Source organism: Balaenoptera acutorostrata, chromosome 11, assembly GCF_949987535.1.
Source record: "Balaenoptera acutorostrata chromosome 11, mBalAcu1.1, whole genome shotgun sequence".
NCBI lineage: Eukaryota > Metazoa > Chordata > Mammalia > Artiodactyla > Balaenopteridae > Balaenoptera > Balaenoptera acutorostrata.
In genome coordinates this window covers 96168051-96189551 of record NC_080074.1, presented here as the reverse complement: position 1 = coordinate 96189551, position 21501 = coordinate 96168051, and the positions used below count along the sequence as shown (strand labels likewise).

General features: G+C 47.2%; 1 protein-coding gene across 1 annotated transcript in view; it reads right to left on the bottom strand.

Annotated features, from left to right (window-relative positions):
* The window catches only part of GRIN2B (glutamate ionotropic receptor NMDA type subunit 2B), a 345756-nt gene that overhangs the window by 26120 nt on the left and 298135 nt on the right, over nucleotides 1-21501 (bottom strand). Inside the window, exons 8-9 of the mRNA XM_007196043.2 lie at nucleotides 19734-19859; nucleotides 16379-16608 (exon numbers count right to left, since the gene is read on the bottom strand). Of these exons, the coding sequence (XP_007196105.2) occupies nucleotides 16379-16608; nucleotides 19734-19859 (356 nt within the window). The remainder of the gene's footprint in view (nucleotides 1-16378; nucleotides 16609-19733; nucleotides 19860-21501) is intronic.

Below are 21501 nucleotides of genomic sequence, written 5' to 3'. Positions count from 1 at the left end.
GATGTGATTGCTTGAGTTGGGAGGGTGAGGGTAACATTAAATACACAGGGAAAGGCGCCATTTTCTGTCATCACTTAGATGGTAGGATGGAAAACTTGCTCCTTGAATCTGCTATGACATTAAATTGGATTGGATGGTTGGCCATTTGGAAATAGAAGTAAACATCAAAGTAATAAGTCTGGCATGAGGAAAGAGGATATTAAAAGGATGAAGTTCAATTAGGGATCATACAAAGTAACTCTCACAGGATGTAAAACCACATGGTCCTAGAGTAAGAAGGGGCAGGAACTGGCTTTGTCAAAGCATGGTCAAAAAGGATCATGGAGTCCTAGAGGACCACAAGCTACACGAGCTGATAATGCAGTGCTGCTATTTAAATAGGGAGCCTATAATGGGAAGCTAAAGAGAAATGTGGCAGGTGGGAAGGACATGGTCAGGCCCTGCGATGCGCTAGTGGGAGGGTTTTATGATCACTGCTCTCTCCTATAACTCACAAGTGAAATTTGAGAAGGTTCAGAAAACCATGAAAGGTAAGGGGCGCAAGTCTCATGCTGAAAGGTTAAAAGACTGGGTTTATTTAACCTTGAAAGGAACACACCCAAGGACATACCTCTATCATGGTACTTGGTCTAACGTTTTGAGTGTCTGCCCCCCTCACCGGACTATGAGACCAGGACTGTTTAAGCCCATCTCCAGCACCTCACAGGTAGGGTTCCATGAAATCTGGGGACACATTTATACTAAAATCATATTTGCTGTTTATCAGAAATTCAAATTTAAGTAGGTGCCCTGTATTTCTATTTGCTAAAAGTCTGGCAACCCTACTCACAGTGTAACTGTGGTAACCATCCAATAAATAACCTGTTGAATTCATTGCTATTATGTACTAGGTGTTATGCTAAGTGCAGAGAACAGGAAAACTTAAACAAAAAGCCAGGCAGATGATACAACAGAGGCCTTAGTTAATCCAAGGAACTGTGGAAAGTGGCAGGATTCTGCTAGGAGGTAGAATCCAGGTCGAATCGGGGGCTTACGGAAGGTGGGAGGGGTTTCAGGAGAGACTCTGAGAGAAAGAAGCGCAGCTATTGGTCTTTCTTATCCCCAGGTCTCTAGGCCTTAACCATGGACAGCGTGGCAGCCGCTGGGATAGACAGGGACAGATGTGTGGTTGGACTCTGAACTCAGTGATGACAGGAAGGTGAGAGAGAGAGAGAGCGTGCTTGCACAGAGCTCTTCTGATCTTCCCACACCGTATTCCGGGCAGTGGTTTATGTAGATATTTAGAGTCTATCTGCTGAATGAATAAATGAAGAATATATAGTGAGACTGAAAAACGACGAAACTGATTGTCTAGAGAACACCATTACACTAGGTTTGCATCACAGAGATACGCAAGATAAGGGGCACTAACACAGCATGTCTAAGGTGTGAACTGGCCAGTGGAGACACCTCAATGGTATAGAACATGGGGAGAGAGCTCCCTGGCTTAGCTACTGAGAAGAGGAGCTTCAGACACTGAAACCATTGGGTCTCAGGCTCTTCTCCCAAACCCACATCTAACTTGGCTTTCTGGGAATTTTCCAAATGGCGAGGGGTCATTGGGGACCATCAGTCTTTCCTTCATTCGCGGACAAATTACGATAGAGTAGCAACTCTTTACGACAATAAGAACATGATTTCTATTGCTAAATAAACTAGTCGAAATGGATATTAATAATAAACGTAGGGATGTTATAAATCCTCTGGTTTCATCAATAATTCCCAGTGTAGCTAAAGCTCTTTTCTACGTCTTAAAGAGACCTTGAGGTAGAAGCAGTTAGGTTTACTTTTTTTGGGAGTCTGAAAGGACAGACAACTCTTGGGCAATACAGTTAGGGAAGGCTTTAAGGGGAACCCAGGTTTATAGCCTGTCCACTCCTGTAAGAAACTGTTTGGGGTAGGGCCCACTTGCCCAAGGAAATGATATTTGAAGTAGTTGTTTTCTGTCACAGCGATGGGTGACAGACATAGATTTAGAAACGACCACTGAGCTCTTACTCCCCACCTAGGAGGATGCTCAGTGTTTTCTCTCAAAAGCCCCACAGGATGGCTGTAAAGAGGGCCCGGGCGCCTGCTGCCCGTGGCAGACACCCTCTTTCCAGGCACCCCTGGATCCAGAGCTATTTTCAGGGAGTCTAAGCGCTGCAGAGTGCCACCTCCATCCTCCCCTGCACACCTTTCCAGCCCTGGTCCTCCCCACCCCATCTCTGAATCTCACTGAAATAGACAAGTGCAGGGATCCGGGAGGGTAGAGGGAGGGTGGGTCCTAGAGTGGATTAGGAGCAGTTTGTCTATGGCTTTCCAAGCACATGTTAATCATCTACTGGAAACAGCACGAGCTTTGTGAGATGGATTCCGGCACAAACCCTGGGTCTGCCATAGGATCCGAACCCTAACATTTACTGAGGGCTTAGTAGGCATGCAACACTATTCTAAGCATTTCACAGTATTATAAGTAGATACAGTATTATACATCTTTAATCAGCACAACAGCTATAATGTAGGTGACATTTTTATCCCCATTCTATAATTAGGAAACTGAGGCACCAGAGGGGCTTAGGAACCCAGCCATATCACATACTTTCCAGTAGCTGAGTCTTAGTTTTCCCTTCTGGAAAGCAGACGTAGCATCTGCCTAAAAGGTCTGGGAGGAGAAGTAAAGAAGACCAAGAATGTAGAGCATCTAGCCCAGGAAGGCAACCCCTGGTCAGGGGTGACTGGTCCACTCTGAGACCGTAACTACGGATGTGGTTTCCATAGTGACTACCATGGATGATGGTCATGGTTGCTCACACTGCAGAGGAACGCACAATACAAAGACTGATTTATTTTTGGCTTTGGAAATGCAATTTTTAATAGGCAGGCTCCAACCTATGAACACGCTGTCCTCAATAGTTCATTTATAAGTCAGCTGTTCAGAAACAGAAATACATTTCCCCAGAGAAAGAAGACTGTAAATGCTTAGCTCATTAAAGGCAATTTAATCCATAAGAAAGCAGAACTTCAGTGTTAATATTATTAGTTTCTGTTCTGGGAACATTCATTCACTTAACACCCTTCTATAATGTACCAGGCACTATCCCAGGAGCTGAACAGACAGAGTTATTGAAAGCATGTCTGTTGCCTCAAGGAGCGCACAGTGCAGTGAAGGAAATGGGCATCGATCAGTGATTCTAGTGGAGGGTGACAGAGGTGGGGACTGGTGGTGGTAGGAGGACGGGGGCGGGGTAGCTGGGCTGGGGGAGAGGCAGGAGATGGTGATGAAGCGCTGGAGGAAGGGGAAGGGCTTGCCTTTGCTTGGGGTCAGGGCTGGCCCTCACACTTCTCTTTCTGTACTCATACCCCACTTCCCGGGCCCTGCTGCTTTTCTAAGCTCCCCTCCAGGGCATCCAAAAAGTCCCTATTTTCCTACATAATCCATGTCCACAAAATCAAAAGCCCCGTTTTTTAAGTCCAAAGGAATCACATCTAGGTGTCAAAAGGGAGACAATCTTAAAAAAGAAAAGTCTCTGAGGACATGGGGAGGGGGAAGGGTAAGCTGGGACGAAGTGAAAGAGTGGCATGGACTTACATATACACTACCAAATGTAAAACAGATAGCTAGTGGGAAGCAGCCGCATAGCACAGGGAGATCAGCTCGGTGCTTTGTGACCACCTAGAGGGATGGGATAGGGAGGGTGGGAGGGAGGGAGATGCAAGAGGGAGGGGATATGGGGATATATGTATATGTGTAGCTGATTCACTTTGTTAATACAGCAGCAACTAACACACCATTGTAAAGCAATTATACTGCAATAAAGACGTTAAAAAAAGAAGTCTCACTAACTTGTGATTAAACTATTACTAAATGTCCCCAAGATCTCTTCATTTTAAGTAGCAGATAGTTTAAATTTTTTTAGTTCTTTATATAAACGTTTCAACTAGAAAGCACGTGAAAATGTTCCAGAACAGCAGCGGTCACGCAGACCAATAAGCCCCACTTGCGGACTGCCCTGGGCACCATTTTCTTGCAGGAATTCTTCCTTCCTCGCTGAGCCACGCGTCCTTCAGATCCTGCAAGGACGTCGAGGATGCCGCGCTGTTCTTTTTATGCGCGCGCAGTAGCCCGCGCGGGGTGCTGGTTCCAGCGAGGGACGGGGAGTGGAGGTAGGCTGGCCGCTTGGCTGGGTCATCTGTAACCCGGAGGGACTCGTCCTGGGTGTAGTGGATGATGTGTGATTTCACGACCCTTCAAACCGCAAACTGAGAGCACATCGTGAAGACTACTCAGGAGGGGCTGGAGAACTGCCCAGCTTCCCAACAAGCCCTCCCTGCAACCCCCAGCCCCGCTCCTGTCACCGAGACCACGCCGCCAAGCAGAGGGGCCCGCACTGCTGTGAGCTGTGTCTGGCCCGTGCCACCCCCAGCAGAGACGACCAGGGCGACAATTACGTGATTCTGTTAAAAGCCTCTTTTTGATGACTCGGGACTGAGAGGAGAGACTGTAATTCTAACTCAAGAGGAGGCTCCGAAGTGCTGCGGTGAGGGGAAAGGGTGAGGCGGTCAAGAGCGCAGTCAGTCCTCCCAGCTGTGATTACCGGGAAGACTCCTGCTCTGTGTACAGCAGCTCCTGGATGAACCCTGCAGGCCTCTTCCAAAGAAATGAATCTCACGATGTGAGATCGTAGTGTTCACTGATTTCTTCGTGCGTGTGTGTGTGTGTGTTGATTGTTTTGTGCCCTTTCCATGGTGGCTCATGCTTGCCCTTGACTGCAGGTATTCTGAGTATGGATACATTTATGGTTACACCTGACCCCCAGCTTACGGATGTCCACATTTCCCGTGAACTGTTATTTATAGTTGTCAGACCAGCGGGGAATTTAAAGAATCAAGCTCTTCCGTCTACACTGTTTGGACCCCAAGTCGGCCCAAATCTTGTCAGACCTAGTGGTGACTTCCCACGCCAGGGCCCGATTCTCGCCAGGGCAGTGGATGCTCGGGGAGCTGGCGTCGACTTGACTCTGCCTCCGTTCCCACTTGAAACTCCCCTTCGTCGGCATCAGAGGATTAAAACGACCACACTGGCCGCCACCTCTTCTCATCGCAACCTGCAATCACTGCTGTGCTGAAGACTGCTTGGCTCTTCAGCGCTGGAATATCAATTTGCATAATGAAGCAGGTGAGAGAGCCTCTTGCCTGTTCAGGCGGCCCTGACTGGCAGAGAGAAAGGGATTTGGCCGTAACTGGCTGGAATTAATCTGACGTGCTTTTATAAGGAGAAAAGGAAAAAAGCAGAAATTGCTCAGCACGCCCAGTCTAAGCTGCATTTGCACCCTCTGGTTTGCAGTGATGGGTGGGCGTGTCCCGTAAAGACACGTAAGTGGATGACCTTGTGGTTCAGGTGCATTTTTTCCCCTGGGAGCATCACTCCCCAGTGGCACCTCTGCCCAGGAGGTGCGCAGCCGCAACGTGCTTCCTAACGCGATGCTGTTTGCCATCTTGTCTAGTTTGTACTCGAGGCCACCAGGAGACGTCACTAGACGTCACAGCGTGCTCTCTTCAGTACCAGGATGACACCCAGCTCAACGGCTCTTTTGTGCTCGGTCCAAAAAAGGCCAAGTCCCAGCTGTCTCACGGTCTGCTGGCAATCAGTTCTTGCAGGAAACGGAACTGCCTTATCCTTAACTCAGAACCCGCTGCCGTGCAAGTGATCAGCTGGGAGATGGGTGAGGAAGTTTGAAGGAATTAAGCATTTAGCACATTTACTATCGAGGTGGTTTCTAGACTTAAGCCATTGATGGTCTCCTAGCCACAGGCACTTCAGAAGCAGTGAGTGAACACTGTTCTTGCTTTAGTTCCCTCCTAAGAGGAGGATGGAGGTGGGGAGAAGGATACATTTCCCTCCTCTCCAATTCTTTCCTCTTTCTTGAGAGTAGGATCTTTTCTTTTCTGGCCAGATTAAGTAAGTATGTATACTGGTTACTTCCTGGAAGGGAGAAAACATGGTGCCCGACAACATTCCGTGTCTCTTTGATTCATTCATCCAGTCAACACTCATTAAGTAAGTGGCTCTTAAAGGTGCGAGGGGCTATGAGTTCAGAAACAAAGACAATAGAGCCCTTGGCTATTCCTAGATTGGAGTGAACAGAAGTCTCTTCTAGGTTCCTGTGCATCCATAGCTGGGTAGAGGGTCTACCCCCTCTCAGTGGGTTGGTGGGGTTCCATCATCACCTCCTTGAGAATCCGAGAAGCCAGGTCAGACAGGGTCCCGTGACAGGGCCTTGACTGGATTCTGCTGCCCCAGGCCCGTGTCTCTAGAAGCGTGTCCCTCCTCCCCGTGTCCACACAGAGAGGACATGGGGCTACGGCAGTGCAGTAAGGCAGGACGGCTGCAGGCTCTGGAGTCAGCTCTCCCTGGATCAAATCCGATGCCCTCACTTGCTAGTTGTGTGACTTCAGCGAATTTGCTTATCCCTTAAATGACTCTCCTCATCTATAGAAAGATGGCGATAATCTCTACCACAAAGGGTGGGCATGAGGATTAAAGGAGTCACAGGTGTGAAGAGTCTGACAACAGGCACATAGTGTGTGTTCACTAAATAGTTCAATCATTGTTCATTAATAAGGGTCGAGGCGGCCGTGTGTCTGCAGGAACCCCAGGTGCTAACACCGGGCCAAGTGAAGCCAGCTCTTACGGGACCTGCCCCTGAGCTGTTCTCCCCCGTTCCCTGGGGGCCTGGGGTGGAAGGCAGAGAGTAGGAGGAGCCAGAGGCGGGCAGTGCCCACCTCGTGGTGCCGTAGTGAGCCCGCATGGATGCTCTCTTGACAAGGCCACTGTGCAAAGCAGACTCTTCTCCTGGTCAGGCAAGTTCACGGGTTCCCCGAGAGCCTCTCGGTGAGCACCTTGGTCTCGCTTCCTGAAGGCAGCTGCTTGTCTACATCAATCCCTGCGCCTCCCCCATTGGCTGCCGCCCCTCCCATGTATCTGTGGGTGGGCAGCTGCCTCATCCTGAGCAGGAAGCCCAGTGGGCAGGGACCTTTAAAATCACCTCCCTCCACTCCCGGCCCAGACTGGCCCCCCTCCTGCCCGAGTGGCCGGATGTGGACTTGGGGGATGCAGACCTGACCTGCCGTGGGTGGGAGCCTGGCCCACCCACCGGGCCACTGGCCAAGACCTGTCACCTGGGTCTTCTCAGGTTTGGGGCAAATGCCAGCCTCTCCCCCATTCTAACCGCAGGGGTGAATCCCAAGCTCTCCCAGTGACCCCCTCAAAGCCCCTTCAGTAGGTCTGAGGGGTGGGAGAAAAGTGGAGGGGGGCACAGGCCTCCAGTAACTTCCCCCCAGAGTAGTTTCCTCGCTCAGCCCTTTTCAGATGTCTGGTTTCCTGGCTGCGTCCTGGCAGGTCCTGCTCAGGTGGCAGCTTCTGCCACCTGGACTTTTATTTCCAGCTGGATGGACTGAGTCCTGTTTCGTTTGAAAGGGTTCCCTGAGTGACTCTGGTATCAAGACTTGGCCCTAACCCACCCCTTCCTGGGTGTCCCCAACACAGACAGCTCTACGTGGACAGACTAATCCTATAACGATTACAGAGAGGACCCAGAACCCCGATTTTCCTCCTCCCGACTCTGCCTCCTGAAAGTCTAAGCTGCGTGCACCTCGGGGACCCTCCATGCGGGCAACTCTCAGGACCACATTGGCCTGGAGCCATTGCCCTTGACGCTCTGAATCTGATCTGCCCAAACAGGGCAGAAGAAATGTCTGAGGCTATGGTGCCTGTAGAGCATGAGCCGTCTCTCCTTGGCTCTCTGTGACCCTCGCTGGCAAGGAAACCTTGACATGAATTGTAGAAGAAATGGTTGGGCTTCCCCAGCCTCAGGCTCTCTCAGCCACCACCCTCCCCCCACCCCGAACCTCCCCTTCCCTACCTTCCTGGCCCTAGCACATGCCCAGCTAGCCCGGCTATGCGGAAGGATTCCCAAAATACAACAGACTGCACGCAGCCCACTGAGGCCCTTGCCCACTTCTCTTGCCACCATTATGGGGTGGAGGTGTACTGGAGGCGCCAAAAGACCAAAACAAAGGCCCAGAGCCAGCCTGGGCCACAGTTTGCACTGTGAATACAATTCTGACATCTGTAAAACTTGATTCATTTTAGGTCTGATGCCTTTGGCCACATATAAATTTTCATGGCTGCATTAATTTGTCTCAAAGGACTTGAACTTAGTTGCCCAGAAGTGAAACACTAATTCTTAATAAATCCTCAAAACACAAGCCAAGATTTCATCAGCCTGTAAAAGCCCCCTTTACGGAAACATTTATCTCTAATTTTTGTTTTTAACCAGAGAGAAAAGGATGTTGAGGAACCCTCTTATTTTTCTTGGACATCTATAAACTTCGGAATAAAAAAACTGCTTTCAACAGTTAGCTAAATGCAACGGCTCCCTTCTCTCAGAACCAGAGACTTGACCGTAAGTAGATTCGAACTTCTATGGGATTCCCCAGGGCCGCTTGCTCTTCGCAACCTGGAAGAGATGGCCTGACCAGAGAGGTCCCATATGGAAGCCACACGATAAATTCAAGGACCTGACCAGTTCAGAGATGCGCTCACTATTTTCTCCCACTCTCAGTGCACCCAAAGCTTGAGTACTGCACTTGGTGGTACATGCTTTGATTTTTGTTAATAAAATTGTTTGTTGTCTATTGCTGGCTTTCACTTGGGGTCAATTCAAGTGGGGAAATTGTGAATTCATCCTCATGCTAATTTGTGTAGTAGCAATTTAAAACAATATCATGGCTTCAGGAAGGCATCTATCTCTCCAATACCTTGCACAGGACCACCTTTCTAAGAAGAGATATACAGAGCAGATCTAGCTTACGATTGGGTTCTGATTTTTTTTTCTTTTTTTCTTTCCTTCTTTCTCTTTCCTTCCTTTTCTTTCTTTTCTTCTTCCTTCCTTCATTTCATTTTTGTTTCATTTCACAAAATGATGGTTCCACTAATATCAGCAGAATGAGACAAAACTTCCTTTTTTTCCCAGGTAAAGACATCCTTTCTCAGATCAACTCTGTAAAACAGAAGTTCCTATGGACATGGGAAACTTGCGTTCCTTATGCGCTTTGTTAAGTGTCAAGTTCCTAATTACCCAGTTATCCTGTTATCTTTATGTAGTTTTGGAGGATGGAGATATACATATCTATACATACATATGCACACACATACATGCATATGTGAGTGTGCACGCCTATGTAACAGGGAAGATACATTCATCTACATGAAGAGAGAGGACACCTGTTTTGCCTTTGATGAGCAAAACATCACCTGTGCCTGATGATCAAATAATGTCCCTTGCAGTCCCGTGATATGAACAGCACAGTGAAATCCAGAATATAAGAGGGCTGCGTTAATAATATTTTCCCCAGAAGAGTTGTGAAAATCATACATCTTACAAAAACGTGTCCTCAGTCCCCTTTGACAATGACCTCCCTGCTCAGGGGTCTAGTAGAAGGCTGCGCGGGGAGTGTACACGCAGATAACACGCTACATCCTGGGAGAAACTAACAGTAACCAGGCTCAAGGACAGAGCAAAAGGGAGCACACAGTGACACGCGGGATTTTTATTGTCTCCTTAAAATTAACCAGCAGGGAGAAGACTCCCTCTGGGTGTAAACCATGTCTCTGCAAATCTTCAGGGCGACGTAGATCTGTTCTTCCAAGCAGAGGAGATTAGTGGGAAGAGGAGCTGAACTGGATTCTGCTGTAGGAAACACCCGCGTTGGAAGGACGGGGCGGGGTGGTTGACAAGAGCAGGTGAGTGGGAGGAGCACCAGGGTTTAGGGGGGGCCAAGCCCCTGAGAGCGCAGGTTACCGGAGGGGCACTGAGGCCCCGTGTTCGTTTCCGGTGGCTGCCGTAGCAAACCACTGGTGGCTTAGAACAATACAAATTTATTCTCACACGTTCTGGAGGCCAGGAGTCCAAAATCAAGGTGTCAGCGGGGCTGCGCTCCCTCCAGAAGCTCTAGGGGAGAATCCACTCCTTGCCTCTCCTAACCTCTGGTGGTTCCAGGTGTTTCTGCGGCTGCCACACTCCTGTCTCTGCCTCACTTCTCCTGGTCTGCTCTTCTGCGTCAGCTCTCTCTCTGCCTTTCTCTCGTAAGGACACTTGCCATCGGATGTAGCAGCAATCCAGGACGGTCAGAACCTGAGATGCTCAACTTAACTACATCTGCAAAGATCTTTGTTTTCCAAATAAGGTCACCACTCACAGGTTCCAGGGATTAGGATGTGGACGTTATCTTTTGGGGGGGGCCACCATTCAACCCCTAGAAGCCTCAACAGCATAGCAGAGGTGGGAGGTGAGGTATCCTGTGCGGGAAGTCACAGAAGGTCAGGAAGCAGGTGGTCATTCAAGGAGAGAAGGGCAGACTGAGGCCTGATGCTATAAAGGGGACACAAGAAGGAGAGAAAGGGGGCCCTGGGGCTCCCTCGGGAGCTCAGCAATCAAATCGGGGACACCTGTATCCCTGGACCAGGGGGGTGACCACTGCTAAGCCCTACTGGATGCCTCAGTCAAGGCAGCCAGTCAAGAATGGACTCGGAATTAGAGTTCAAGGGGGCCAGCTGGGGGCCATAAGTAGTCCCGTTCTCAAATAAACCTAGAGAAGTGGTGAGAGCTGACCCTGAGCGACAGAGCTGGGCTGCTTAAGCCCCAGGGCTTTGTTCTGGATGCATCTGGATGGAGGCCGCCCTGGCAGGAATGAGTGGGTTCAGTACTTGGGGTAGTGGTCCGTGCATGGTGTCAGATTGGTTCAGCTAATTAGGAGACAAAGGGGCACGTGTCCCTTCTCCCACCCATGTGTGTCCTGTACCCCGTACAGTCCCAGGGTTTGGGGAGTTTTCTTCTCTTGTAACTTCCTCCAGAACTGCTCTTGACCAGTTGTAACAAAAGGACCAGATGCCCGACAGCTCCAAGAGACTCCATGTAATAAATCACCCCCATTTTTGCTCAGCTACCTGGAGGCCCAGCCCAGGCCCTCATTTCTAGGTCCTCGGCTAGTTGGTCATTCCTGCTGCTTTCCCTGGTGAGCTACTTTTAGCTCATTATTCCATGACCTGACCAAGATGGTCTGGGCCAGGACCAGGGTGTGACAGATCAGGCTTGAGGTCAGCTGTCTCCCACTGGCTTCTGGCCTAAAGTTAATAGGGCAAGGAAGTACCATTTGTACAGTGGCAAGCAAGGCCCATTTCCTCACGCATGCTCAAATGCCATCTACGCATCACACATCAGTGTAGTTGTGGTGTAAATACGCTTATCCCCAGGCTGGTTTTCTTCCAGGATGCACACTGACACATTTGTTTGCGTGCTGATTTAAAAAGTCATACACTGCCGATCTGCCAAAAGGACATGAGACAGCTTCCAGACTCTATGGAGCTTCTCAGAAACTCAGAATAATCATTATCTAGAAAAGCCACGGGGTTCTTACTTAGTTTTTAGAAGGCTATCCTGATTGCACCTTCAATGTTGCAGGCGAAGGGGTCTGCCCTCATTAACCAGATAAACACCTTTTGACATTTAAAGTTCATAAAGTTCCTGTAGTTCCTTGAGGAAAAGAACAGCAAAATACAATGCGGGCGTATGTCACACTGGAGGCAGGAATGCGTAAGGTGGGACGCAGCCTCGGGAGCCCCCTGGCCTGACGGCAGCCCCTAGTGACCTTGGCAGCCTCTGCCTCCCCGCAGGCTTCCTTCACCCCCTGAACCTGTCACTGACGCTTCTCTGTCCTGCTGCCACCCCTCTGCCACCCTCCAACAGTGGCTTAAAGCTCACGGTCACAATAGGCCCAGGCTAAAGTCCATTTGTGGGCCATTAGCCTGTCCAGGTCCAGGAAAGCACCACCATTCTCTGTTCAAAGGAATGCCTCTGAAAGACTTATTAAATAAAGGGCAAATGTTAAAATACTATCTACTTATTTTGGATCAGTTAATCAGATAGCTCCTCTTTACTAGAGGAAAAGGATCTCACTTGTTAAGCTTCGGGAAGGTAGATGGGAAGGTTAGGAAGAAAGGGGATTAACTGGAAAAGAGCGCTGGCATCTGAACCCGGTGGCACACTGTTGCGGGGCTGCTAGCCAGCCAGGAACAGCAGAAGGGCACATGACTTAACCTCTCCAAGCTTCAATTTCCTCATCTACAAATGAAGGTATTATTATAGAAGCACCATTACATAAGATAATCTATGTAATGTATTTGGCATTACGCCTGGCTCCCGAGAGCTGAAAAAAATGTTTGCAGAGATATCAGTGTTGAAGTCATATTAATAATAATGATAATTGCTATTATTATTATCAGTACTAGTAGTAGAGGTAGTAATAGCAGTCTTGGCAGTGGTAGTGTACGGTGACCTGAGAAGGGTTAGGTTAAGTGGAACCAAAACCGAAGGTCATTGAATGAGAGGGTAGGAGATTCAATGAGGAAGTGGGTGGGGTGCAGGGGTGTCAATACCAATCCTTAGCTGTGTCATAACTTTGTCTGGGATTCGCTACAAGGGAGACAGCCTGGCAAAGTGATTTTTAAAGCCAGACACACAGGAACTCAAACCCTGGCTCTGTCACTTGATAATGTGTGACTTTAGGGAATCACGAAACTTCCCAGAGTCTCAGTGTCCTTATTTGTAAAATGGGAATAATCATACCTGATGAAGATTATTCATATAACATATATATAAATACTTAATGTATCCAGTGCCCGGAAAATATGTCTCCTGTTCTCCTGGCCAAACTCTCTCCCCTCCATACTGTGGTTGGCCGACTGCGAAATGAGAAATCCATCTGGATAGCTGAGAATATGAGAATGAGCATTGTGGGCTCTTTGTTAAGAGAAGAAGATGTCACCAGCTTCCTTATACCCTCCTCCCACTGGGAGAGCTGATGGAATGTACAGTAGGGCTGCTAAATGTTAGAACTTGCACCCATATTTAGTTATAGCAGGTAGTGGAATAATTCTGAATTCAATGATGTAATGTGCTATTGCAAGATGGAAGCCATCCAATAAAAAAGGAGCCCCCAAATAGGATTTCATGGAAATTTAACTCTGAACATTCTGACTTTGTACCTTAACATAAATGAGATCTGGGAACATTATCCTGCCATAAAATTGAAGTTAATTTCTTAAAATATCTAAATCTAATGACTACAAATATCTCCCCATCATCACTCCAAAATATGTATCATTTGGTCTGAGTTACATAGAAGATATGTCATCTGTGATCATCAAAACAAGTTTAGAAACTCTTCTCTACTTTCAATGTTACCTTCCTTGATGAAAATTTAATTACACTGAAAAGAGAGTCTTCAAAATCACCTCATTTCTGTTCTCAATGTTATCGTTTTGAAGACTTTACTACTTCCTTTTGCTAAATTCACAGAATATACTTCCTCTCATGTAAAGTCATTCTCAAGACTTAGTTTTCTTTAGGTGTTTTGAAGTAAAACTAATAAGAATTTTGACATTTTAAGTGCACTTTCAGAAAACTCTCTGACTTAACAATACTGTTCCTGACACTGACCTGCAGTTGTATGTCATTGGTTACTTAAATGTTTTCTATACTTCTGTGAATTATGTTGACACTTTCTGGTCAGATGCTTACAATTCACTATTTTGTCATTTGCAGAGTTCTGAAATGGGTCAGATAATCATTTTCAAACTGAACAGCTGTTAAAGGGTTCTTGCTCTCTTGCTGCTTTCTTTGCCTGTAATGCTTAGTCCATTGCTCTGTGCAAGAGACTCTGAAATTAGTATACCATCTCTCCCTCTCTGCCTATAGACTTTTGGTAAAAATGATAACCAAGTTATGGTCACTGACCTTGTGAAGCTCATGGTCAAATAAGGGGAGATATGGACAGGTACACGTCTGTAGATTACAATGTGGGAGACAAGTGCTATAATAAAGGTATGAATGATTGCCATGACAGAGGAGACAATGGCTAACTTCCCAGATGAGCCCAGATGGGAAGGCTTTGCAAATAAAGGGATCTCTGATCTGTGTCTTGCAATTTCAGTAGGAGTTTGGGGAGTGAAGAAGTAAGGAGAAGAACACCCCAGGCAGATGCAGAGAGGCGTCGCTGGGAAGGATAAGGAGGCAAGGATGCCTAGAACATAGGATGCAAGAGTCCACGCATTGGCCGATGAGACGGAATTGCTGGTGCACACGGGGAATCATTTGCAAAAGCTCTGAGCGCCACGTCTGGAAAAAGTCGTCTTTATTCTGTAGGCAATGGAGCCACTCAAGTTCTTTAAGCAAAGATGGGATCCAATCTTTCGGAACATAACCAACGTGGTGTGGAGGACAGACAGGGGCAGAGCCTCTCTGTTCAAGCAGCCCAGAACAATATGTTCTTCCAAAACCACAGAAGGGAAAACAGTCTCCCTCCATCTCAATTATGCTTAGTTCAAGTAGAAAATCATCCAGCTGTTGCCGGATGGCCCTAGAGAGGATGAGAAACATAAATACAGTGTCCTAACCAATTCTCAGAGGAAACGGAAGAAAACACTGTGATAATTGTGGTGAATCCCTCACTCAACAGCCCAGAGTCCCCGGAAGGGCGGTGGCCCTCCACCCTTCGACCATGTTATTTACTGCATGGTGACACGGCCCCACCACACTCTGCACGGGGACCTAATCCGCCACACCCCTGCCGTTCCCTGATGTGAGGATACGGTCCTCCGTACCCCTGACAGATCCACACGTGGGGACGTGGTCTGTCACGCTTCTGCCACATTCGTGTCTTAGGGTGGCCGTGGCCCACCTCAGCTCTGCCACATCCAAGTACGGAGCCCTGAGGAATCAGCTGTTCTCAGCACCACGACTGCCCAGGTCACAGAAATAAGCACAAAAAGTAGTTGTAGAAAGGGATGAAGGGAGAGGTCTAGCTCAAAGTTTCTGAGAGGATCAAAATGGTAAAGGAAGGATGCTGACAAAGGAACAAGGAGAGAAAGGTTTAAAGTGAATTAAGTAATAGATGGATGAATATCTGAAGAAATACATAATAAATCATGAGTTAGAAGAAAAGAAGTAAAAAAAAAAAAGCTTAAAAATAAGGGAGAAGGAAATAGAAGAGAGGGAATGTTTTTAAAAGTAAGGAAGAAAAATAAAGTGAAAAGGAAGACAAACCAGAGAAAGAGCCAACCTAAAGAGGTAAACATCGTGAGTGATCCATGTATGCGTGTGTGTGTATATATATATATATATTTTTTTTTCATTCCCTTAAGAAGCTGTTTATCTTCCTTATGCTTTTGAATGTCCTTGGTGAGTAATGATGAGTAGATGGAGAAATCATAACTTGAGTCCCCAAAGAGAATATCTCCTCCTTTTCGTTCTTCTCAAACCATTTGCTAAGTGTTTAAGGTTTTGTCTTGGGAAAAGCTGACCCATGTGATAAAGCACTAACTACATACGACCTGTGTGGTCTAAACACACATCTGTCTATATCACATAGTTTCGTCCTGGGGGAAGGGGTGGGAAATCACATTTTCTAAACCTTAAGGAAACGGAGAAGAGGAGACATTGTAAGTGAAAGTCTCCGGAGTGACTTGGGGTATCCAGGGGCTCTCCTGGGCACTCCAGGAAGGTAGCCTGTAGTACTGGGGTTGGACCAGAGCTCCCACGGAACCTGTGTTGCTTCCAGCAGACCTAGAGAGTCACATGTACTGAGCCTGGGTTTTACACATCCTCACCCAGAAAACATGGCAACCAGCAGACACTTACTTCCCTTCCTCTCCTCACGGCACAGGCCAGCAGGGAGGCCTGCGGTTGGTACGGGGACAACCCATTCATCGGCACCCCCCGATCCAGTTAAACAGCAGCTACTTTTCTTCAGGACACAATGAGAACAATCCTTCTTCTCAACCCTGGGAACCCACGAGTGTGCAGAGGAACAAAGGGGGAGCGCGCAGGCGAACAGCCCTGGGAGGGAAATGAAGGCCGTGACGGGCCGGCACCCTCAGCGTGGGGGCGCGGGGCGGTCCTCTAATAACAGCCCAAACGCACAGCCCTGTGCTACTGACAGGCCACCTGAGCGTCCCAGACAAGAGGAACCCTGTACTCAGAGAACCGCTAACACACCAAGCCCCTCATTTGCAGCCCAGGGCGTGCTGGTGACAACCTTTCACAAATGAGAATGTGAACGTGAAGTAATATTATTTCGGTGGGGAAACTGAATTCTGCTCCCGTGTCCCCATTTCAGGAGCCATAAGGAAGAACGGTCGATTCTAAAGATTTAGGAAATTAACCGGTCTGTGAGAGCTCTGAGTATGGCTCAGAATGGGACTGGGGGAAGGACGGGAGGTTTCAAATGGTGCTCCTACCTTTTTGTCACTCAGGCCGGAAACCTGGTCCACATACTCCTCTTGGATCATGAAGGCAGCTAAGTTGGCAGTGTAGCTGGCCAGGAAGATGACAGCAAAGAAGGCCCACACCGATACCATGATCTTGGAGGTGGTCCCCTTTGGGTTCTGCACGGGGACGGAGTTGTTAAACACCAGACCCCACAGTAACCAAATAGCTTTGCCGATGGTGAAAGATGGGCCACCCGGCTCTGGCAGGACAAAAAGACAAGGACAGAAGGTTAAGACAGAGTCACTGGTTCTATTTAAACCTACAAGTACATAGAGCCGGTAAGTTCCTGCTCAGAGCAGGAAACCCGCCAGCGAAGCCCCAGCCCTAAGCTACCCTTAGGTGGCTTTTTCAGTTGAGAGCTGTGTCTCTCTTCTTCTGGGACCCACAGGAAGGTGGAAGAGAAAAACCAGAGGCCTGGGGTGTGTGCGGGCTCTTACTCCAACCAACGATCATGACTCAGCCAGGGCACCGCAGGAGCCAGCTTCCTGCCCTGATGGATGTAAGACCCTTAAGGGCCCATCAGGACTGAGTAATGAAGGCAACCATCCCACTATGGTCACACTTGCATCCTCATTACCGTGTTCCCAAAATTTATATTTGTATCTCCAGAGAAAGCATTTCAATTTCAAAGAAGGTCAGCGAGAACCTTGTGGGGTCTTTTTCTCCCACTAGTCGTAGATCTCCTCCAATTTTAGTCACGGATGCCGCTTTGAATGCACTTGATCCTGATTCTTCTGTGGCTTCCAGCTCTTAGCACTCAATGTTTTGAAGGCAGCCTTGACCTCACTCCAGGGCCAACACCTCCCACCTGGTCCCCTCCAGGAGTGCCTGCCTTCTGTGTAAAAGAACACCAGGCGGCCCAGAGAGTCTGCCAGAGATCCCTGGCTTGGCCACATGTGTCTGAGGGCGGAAAGGTAGGCTGTCTTTGTCCTCCACCCAACCTTCACACAGATCACGCAGGGCTTCTGCCCACGTATTTATTGTGACCTCTCTGCTTTCTCTGCTTGGCGATGGTGAAATCTTGCCTGCTGTCTGGGTCTGCATGCAGCCCCTCCGCTGCAGAAACGAACATCTGCCTGCACAGTTTTACAGCACATTAGCACAGGTGTTTCGATGCTATCTGTGATCCTGAGAGCATCTGCTCAGTCACCCAAATCATCAGTGACTACACGTGTCGAGCCTAAGATCTAACTGTGCACACACATCTGCGCGAGTGGACCTTATTTCATGGAACAGATGCATAACTAAAAAATTGTTTATAAATCAAAGTTTTGTGCGTTGTAAAATGCCCCAAGGAGACTTGATAGTTAAAGCGGCCCCATGTTGAATTCTTTGGCAAAGTCAAGCATCCTTTGGTAAAGTGAGTAATTGTAAGCCCTTGTTCTGATTTTTGTGTCTGAATTTTTGCCTCTGATTTTCTTTGCGGGGTCGGGGAGGGTGAACACTAGCTTTGGTTCTTGACATTGTCAACATATGTGTTTACTCTTGTGCTTCTCGGATGTTTCACTTGTTACTAATGCCCATTGGGATGGGGAGTAGTCATGGCTTTTGGATGACCCTTTGGCACAGGCAGGAAGCCCCTGACTATTCCGTATTGTGGAGACATCCAAGTGTCCACCCCAGAAGGCACACCCCAAATGAGAAGGTAGGTCTGCACCTGGAAATACTTCAGTGCAGGGGTGGTTCATAGCTTGGACTGTGAATTCAACAGAAGCACAAGGGGAGCTTTGACAAAATACTGACACACCATCCCCAGAGATTCTTATTAAATTGGGATGGGGTGGGGTGGTTATTCTAACATGCAACCACGGTAGAGAACCACTAGTTTGAAACATACAATGGTTCAAGTCCCGCTCTGGACTTAGTGAATCAGAATATTAGAATATGAGGTCTGTGCATCTTTGTCTTTTAAGTGCCCCATAGGTAATTCTTATGTGTAGCTGGGGTTAACAATCTTCCCTATTTGAGGCATAATTCCAGGATAAAGCTCACATGGTGGATGGGAGAAGACTCAGAGAAGGCATAATATTTCCTAATCCTGGCGTTCTCAGGAAGTTTTAGAAGAGATATCTATAAGGACCCCTTGGCCCCCTTCAGAAATCTAGTAAACTTTTTGTGAAGTCTCACAAATGCCTCAAACACATGGGTAGCCCTCACATCTCTGGACCTTCCTAGCCAGGAAGATGGACCACCCCCAAGAGTAGCTGTGGGTGAGAACTGTTATCTCCCAGCCATTTTATTTCAAATACCCAACTCTTCTACCTCCTGGCAGAGAGACGTGAGCCGGGGACACATGCTTTGGGGATCTTGTACCTCAGAGGTTATCCTTTGGCTGTGGAGAGCTGTTTCAGCCACAACTACCCTGCATGTACCCTGGGGTAACCTGTTTTTTCTTACTCTTGATACATGTGTCTAATCTGCCTTGTTAGCGCATCTGATGGGACAGACGGCTCATAGCCTAAGGTTATCAAAAGAGTTTCCTCTGACATGTTTATGTTACACGTTTCTGCTGCCAGCTTTGATCTCACTTGCTTAGGGGTGGAACTGGGCTTGGGGTCAGGCTTGAGGCAGGGAGGGGACATACAGATTCAAACTAACATCTAAATTGGGGTCTTTGTGTGTGTGTGTGTGTTTGCTTCTTGTTGTTTATTTGCTTTAATAATGGAAATGATCAGAAAGTTTTGGAATCTACACAAGTTTTTGTTAAGGGGTTCAGTCACACAGTCTAGAAGATAGGTAATAACAGAAGAAAGATAAAAGTTTCCACATTCATGCTCTACTAAGTTTGGGCTACTTAATAGAATGGCTACATGTGCATAAAACTTAAAAGACTAGAAGTATAGATACCAATATATTAACAGATATTATTTCTTGCTGATAAACTTACGGGTGATTATTTTTAGTTTTATCTAATGCGTTTGCAAATCTTTCATAAATTCCACAATAAACTTTAAAAGTCAGGATAAAGCTCCACTCTTTCCATATGAACAGATGAGTAGAATGTTACGAGTGTATCAGTCACTATTTTTAAGGTATATTACTTTCATATGAATTAGTCTTCTACTTACTTCTCAAGTTAAAGAACAATGGTAATCCCAATTGTCACTGTACATTTAGAAATTAATATTTTCTGAACACCAAGGTAAAATGAAAAACCACAGCACTGATTAGAACCCCTTAATTGGGGTCTTTCTAACGAGTCACCAAGGTGGTGACCTTGAAGACTGAGGGTTAGGGCGGAGGCAGGCAGCAGATGGGGGGCACAGAGATTCTGAGCTGAGAACGAGAGAAAGGCAGAAATGCAGCGGTTACAGCTGGCCTTACCCCTGCCATCGGCGAGGCACCTGTTGTAACCCACAGGGCTAAAGTACTCGAAGACAAAGACGGCCACGGCCGAGACGATGAGTAGCATCACGAACATCATAACCCACACGTCGGCGCTGAATGGCTCTGGGGAAGCAAAACATCAGCGCTCACGGTTAACTCAGAGAACAAACCAGATTAATTCGCACATTCATTCACTCGCGCGACTCCTATCTTTGGGGAAACAAGCCACAGGTGTGTGCGTCCCTTCAGAAAGCCGGGGCCTGGCTTAGGGAGGAAGGAGTAAGAGGCTGTGTCTGAGCGTCTCCATCCCCCTGATGGGCGTGTCGAAGCTTGTTTTCTTTCAAACATATGAGAAGGGCGGCCTCTTGCCCGTCCTTTTTGAGACTGTACAGATAGTTTCTGCCATGACTGGACCGATATCTGGGTCTTTTGGAAAACAGTGCAACTAGAATAAGTACTAGACATGGATAAGTGAGTCGTGTTGGGCTGGGTCTTGGTTTACGCTCCTATCTATATGCCACACCCCACAGCTGGACCTGGAAAAGTTTTCACCAATGCTTCCGAGCCTTGAGGCCAAGTTCATTCTCGACAAACTTGGTTACTCTTTGTGGCTTGAATTGGTTCAGTAATAATTAGGCACAATGAATAACTCCCTTGCCCCCTTGCTTCACTTCTCTTAAACTTTCCAGCCTAGATTTGCTTTTTCAACCTGGTTTGACATGGTATATTTTATTAGACATCATGAGTGTAGGAGAATACGTCAATGTTAAAAAAAAAAATCCATCCACATTAAATATCAGTGTCTACAACACTGGGAATTTAGCAAATGACAAGGGGACATGATAATGAACAAAACAACCTCAATCTAGTCCCTATTTCCAGGTGACAAGGTTGATGGGACAAGAACAGGCTAGAGAGTAAGAATGTTCTACATATGCTTTCTTTAACTTTTTAAAATAATTTTTGCTGACTCTCTTCCAGTTGATCTAAATCTCTCTGGCTCAGAGGTGTCCAGAAATTGAATACTGAATTCCAGGAGCCCTCTCTCTGGAGGCCTGTAAAAAGGGACAATCACTCTTCGGTCCCATAATACAATGTTACCTCAATTGTGCCTCAAAATAGTTCTGGCCTTTTTAGCTGTCACATCACACTGTAAATTCAGAACTAAGTGAATTAACATGCTGCTTCCTCCATCTTCCAAATCATTTATAAAGATGAAATTGAAAAGGGAGGGAAATGGGCTGAAAATTCGAAAATATTTCCTTATTTTGAAACCTACTTTACTTTTGAACTCCCAAGGGAATTATAAAAGCCCGGCCACTTAATTAATTTAAAAGGGACCTTGATAAGGCACACACCGACTGTAAAATGCAAAACCTTTCGGTGGCAGCCAGAGATGCGAGGGTGGAAGGTACAACTCAAAGCCTCTGTACGGTGGAATAGAGACCCTCTCCTCCTTGGGTCTGATTGATTGAAATCCTACTCTGATCCCAGTTTGTCCAAGATTAGGAAATAACTGAGTAAAAGCACTGTCTCTATGCTTTCTTTCCCCCCATTAAGCCCAGAGCAACTTTCGGTACACAAAATACAAAAAATGTTTGTGTTGGTCTATATAATTTAGAAAGTACTTTCACCACATAGTTTCTACTATCCTTTAATGGCCCTTTCATTATGGATTATTATATCTATTTTACAGAGCAGTAAACTAAGACTTAAGAGGTCCCAGTCCTTTGTAAGTTCATACTCAGAAGGTGGCAGAGCCAGG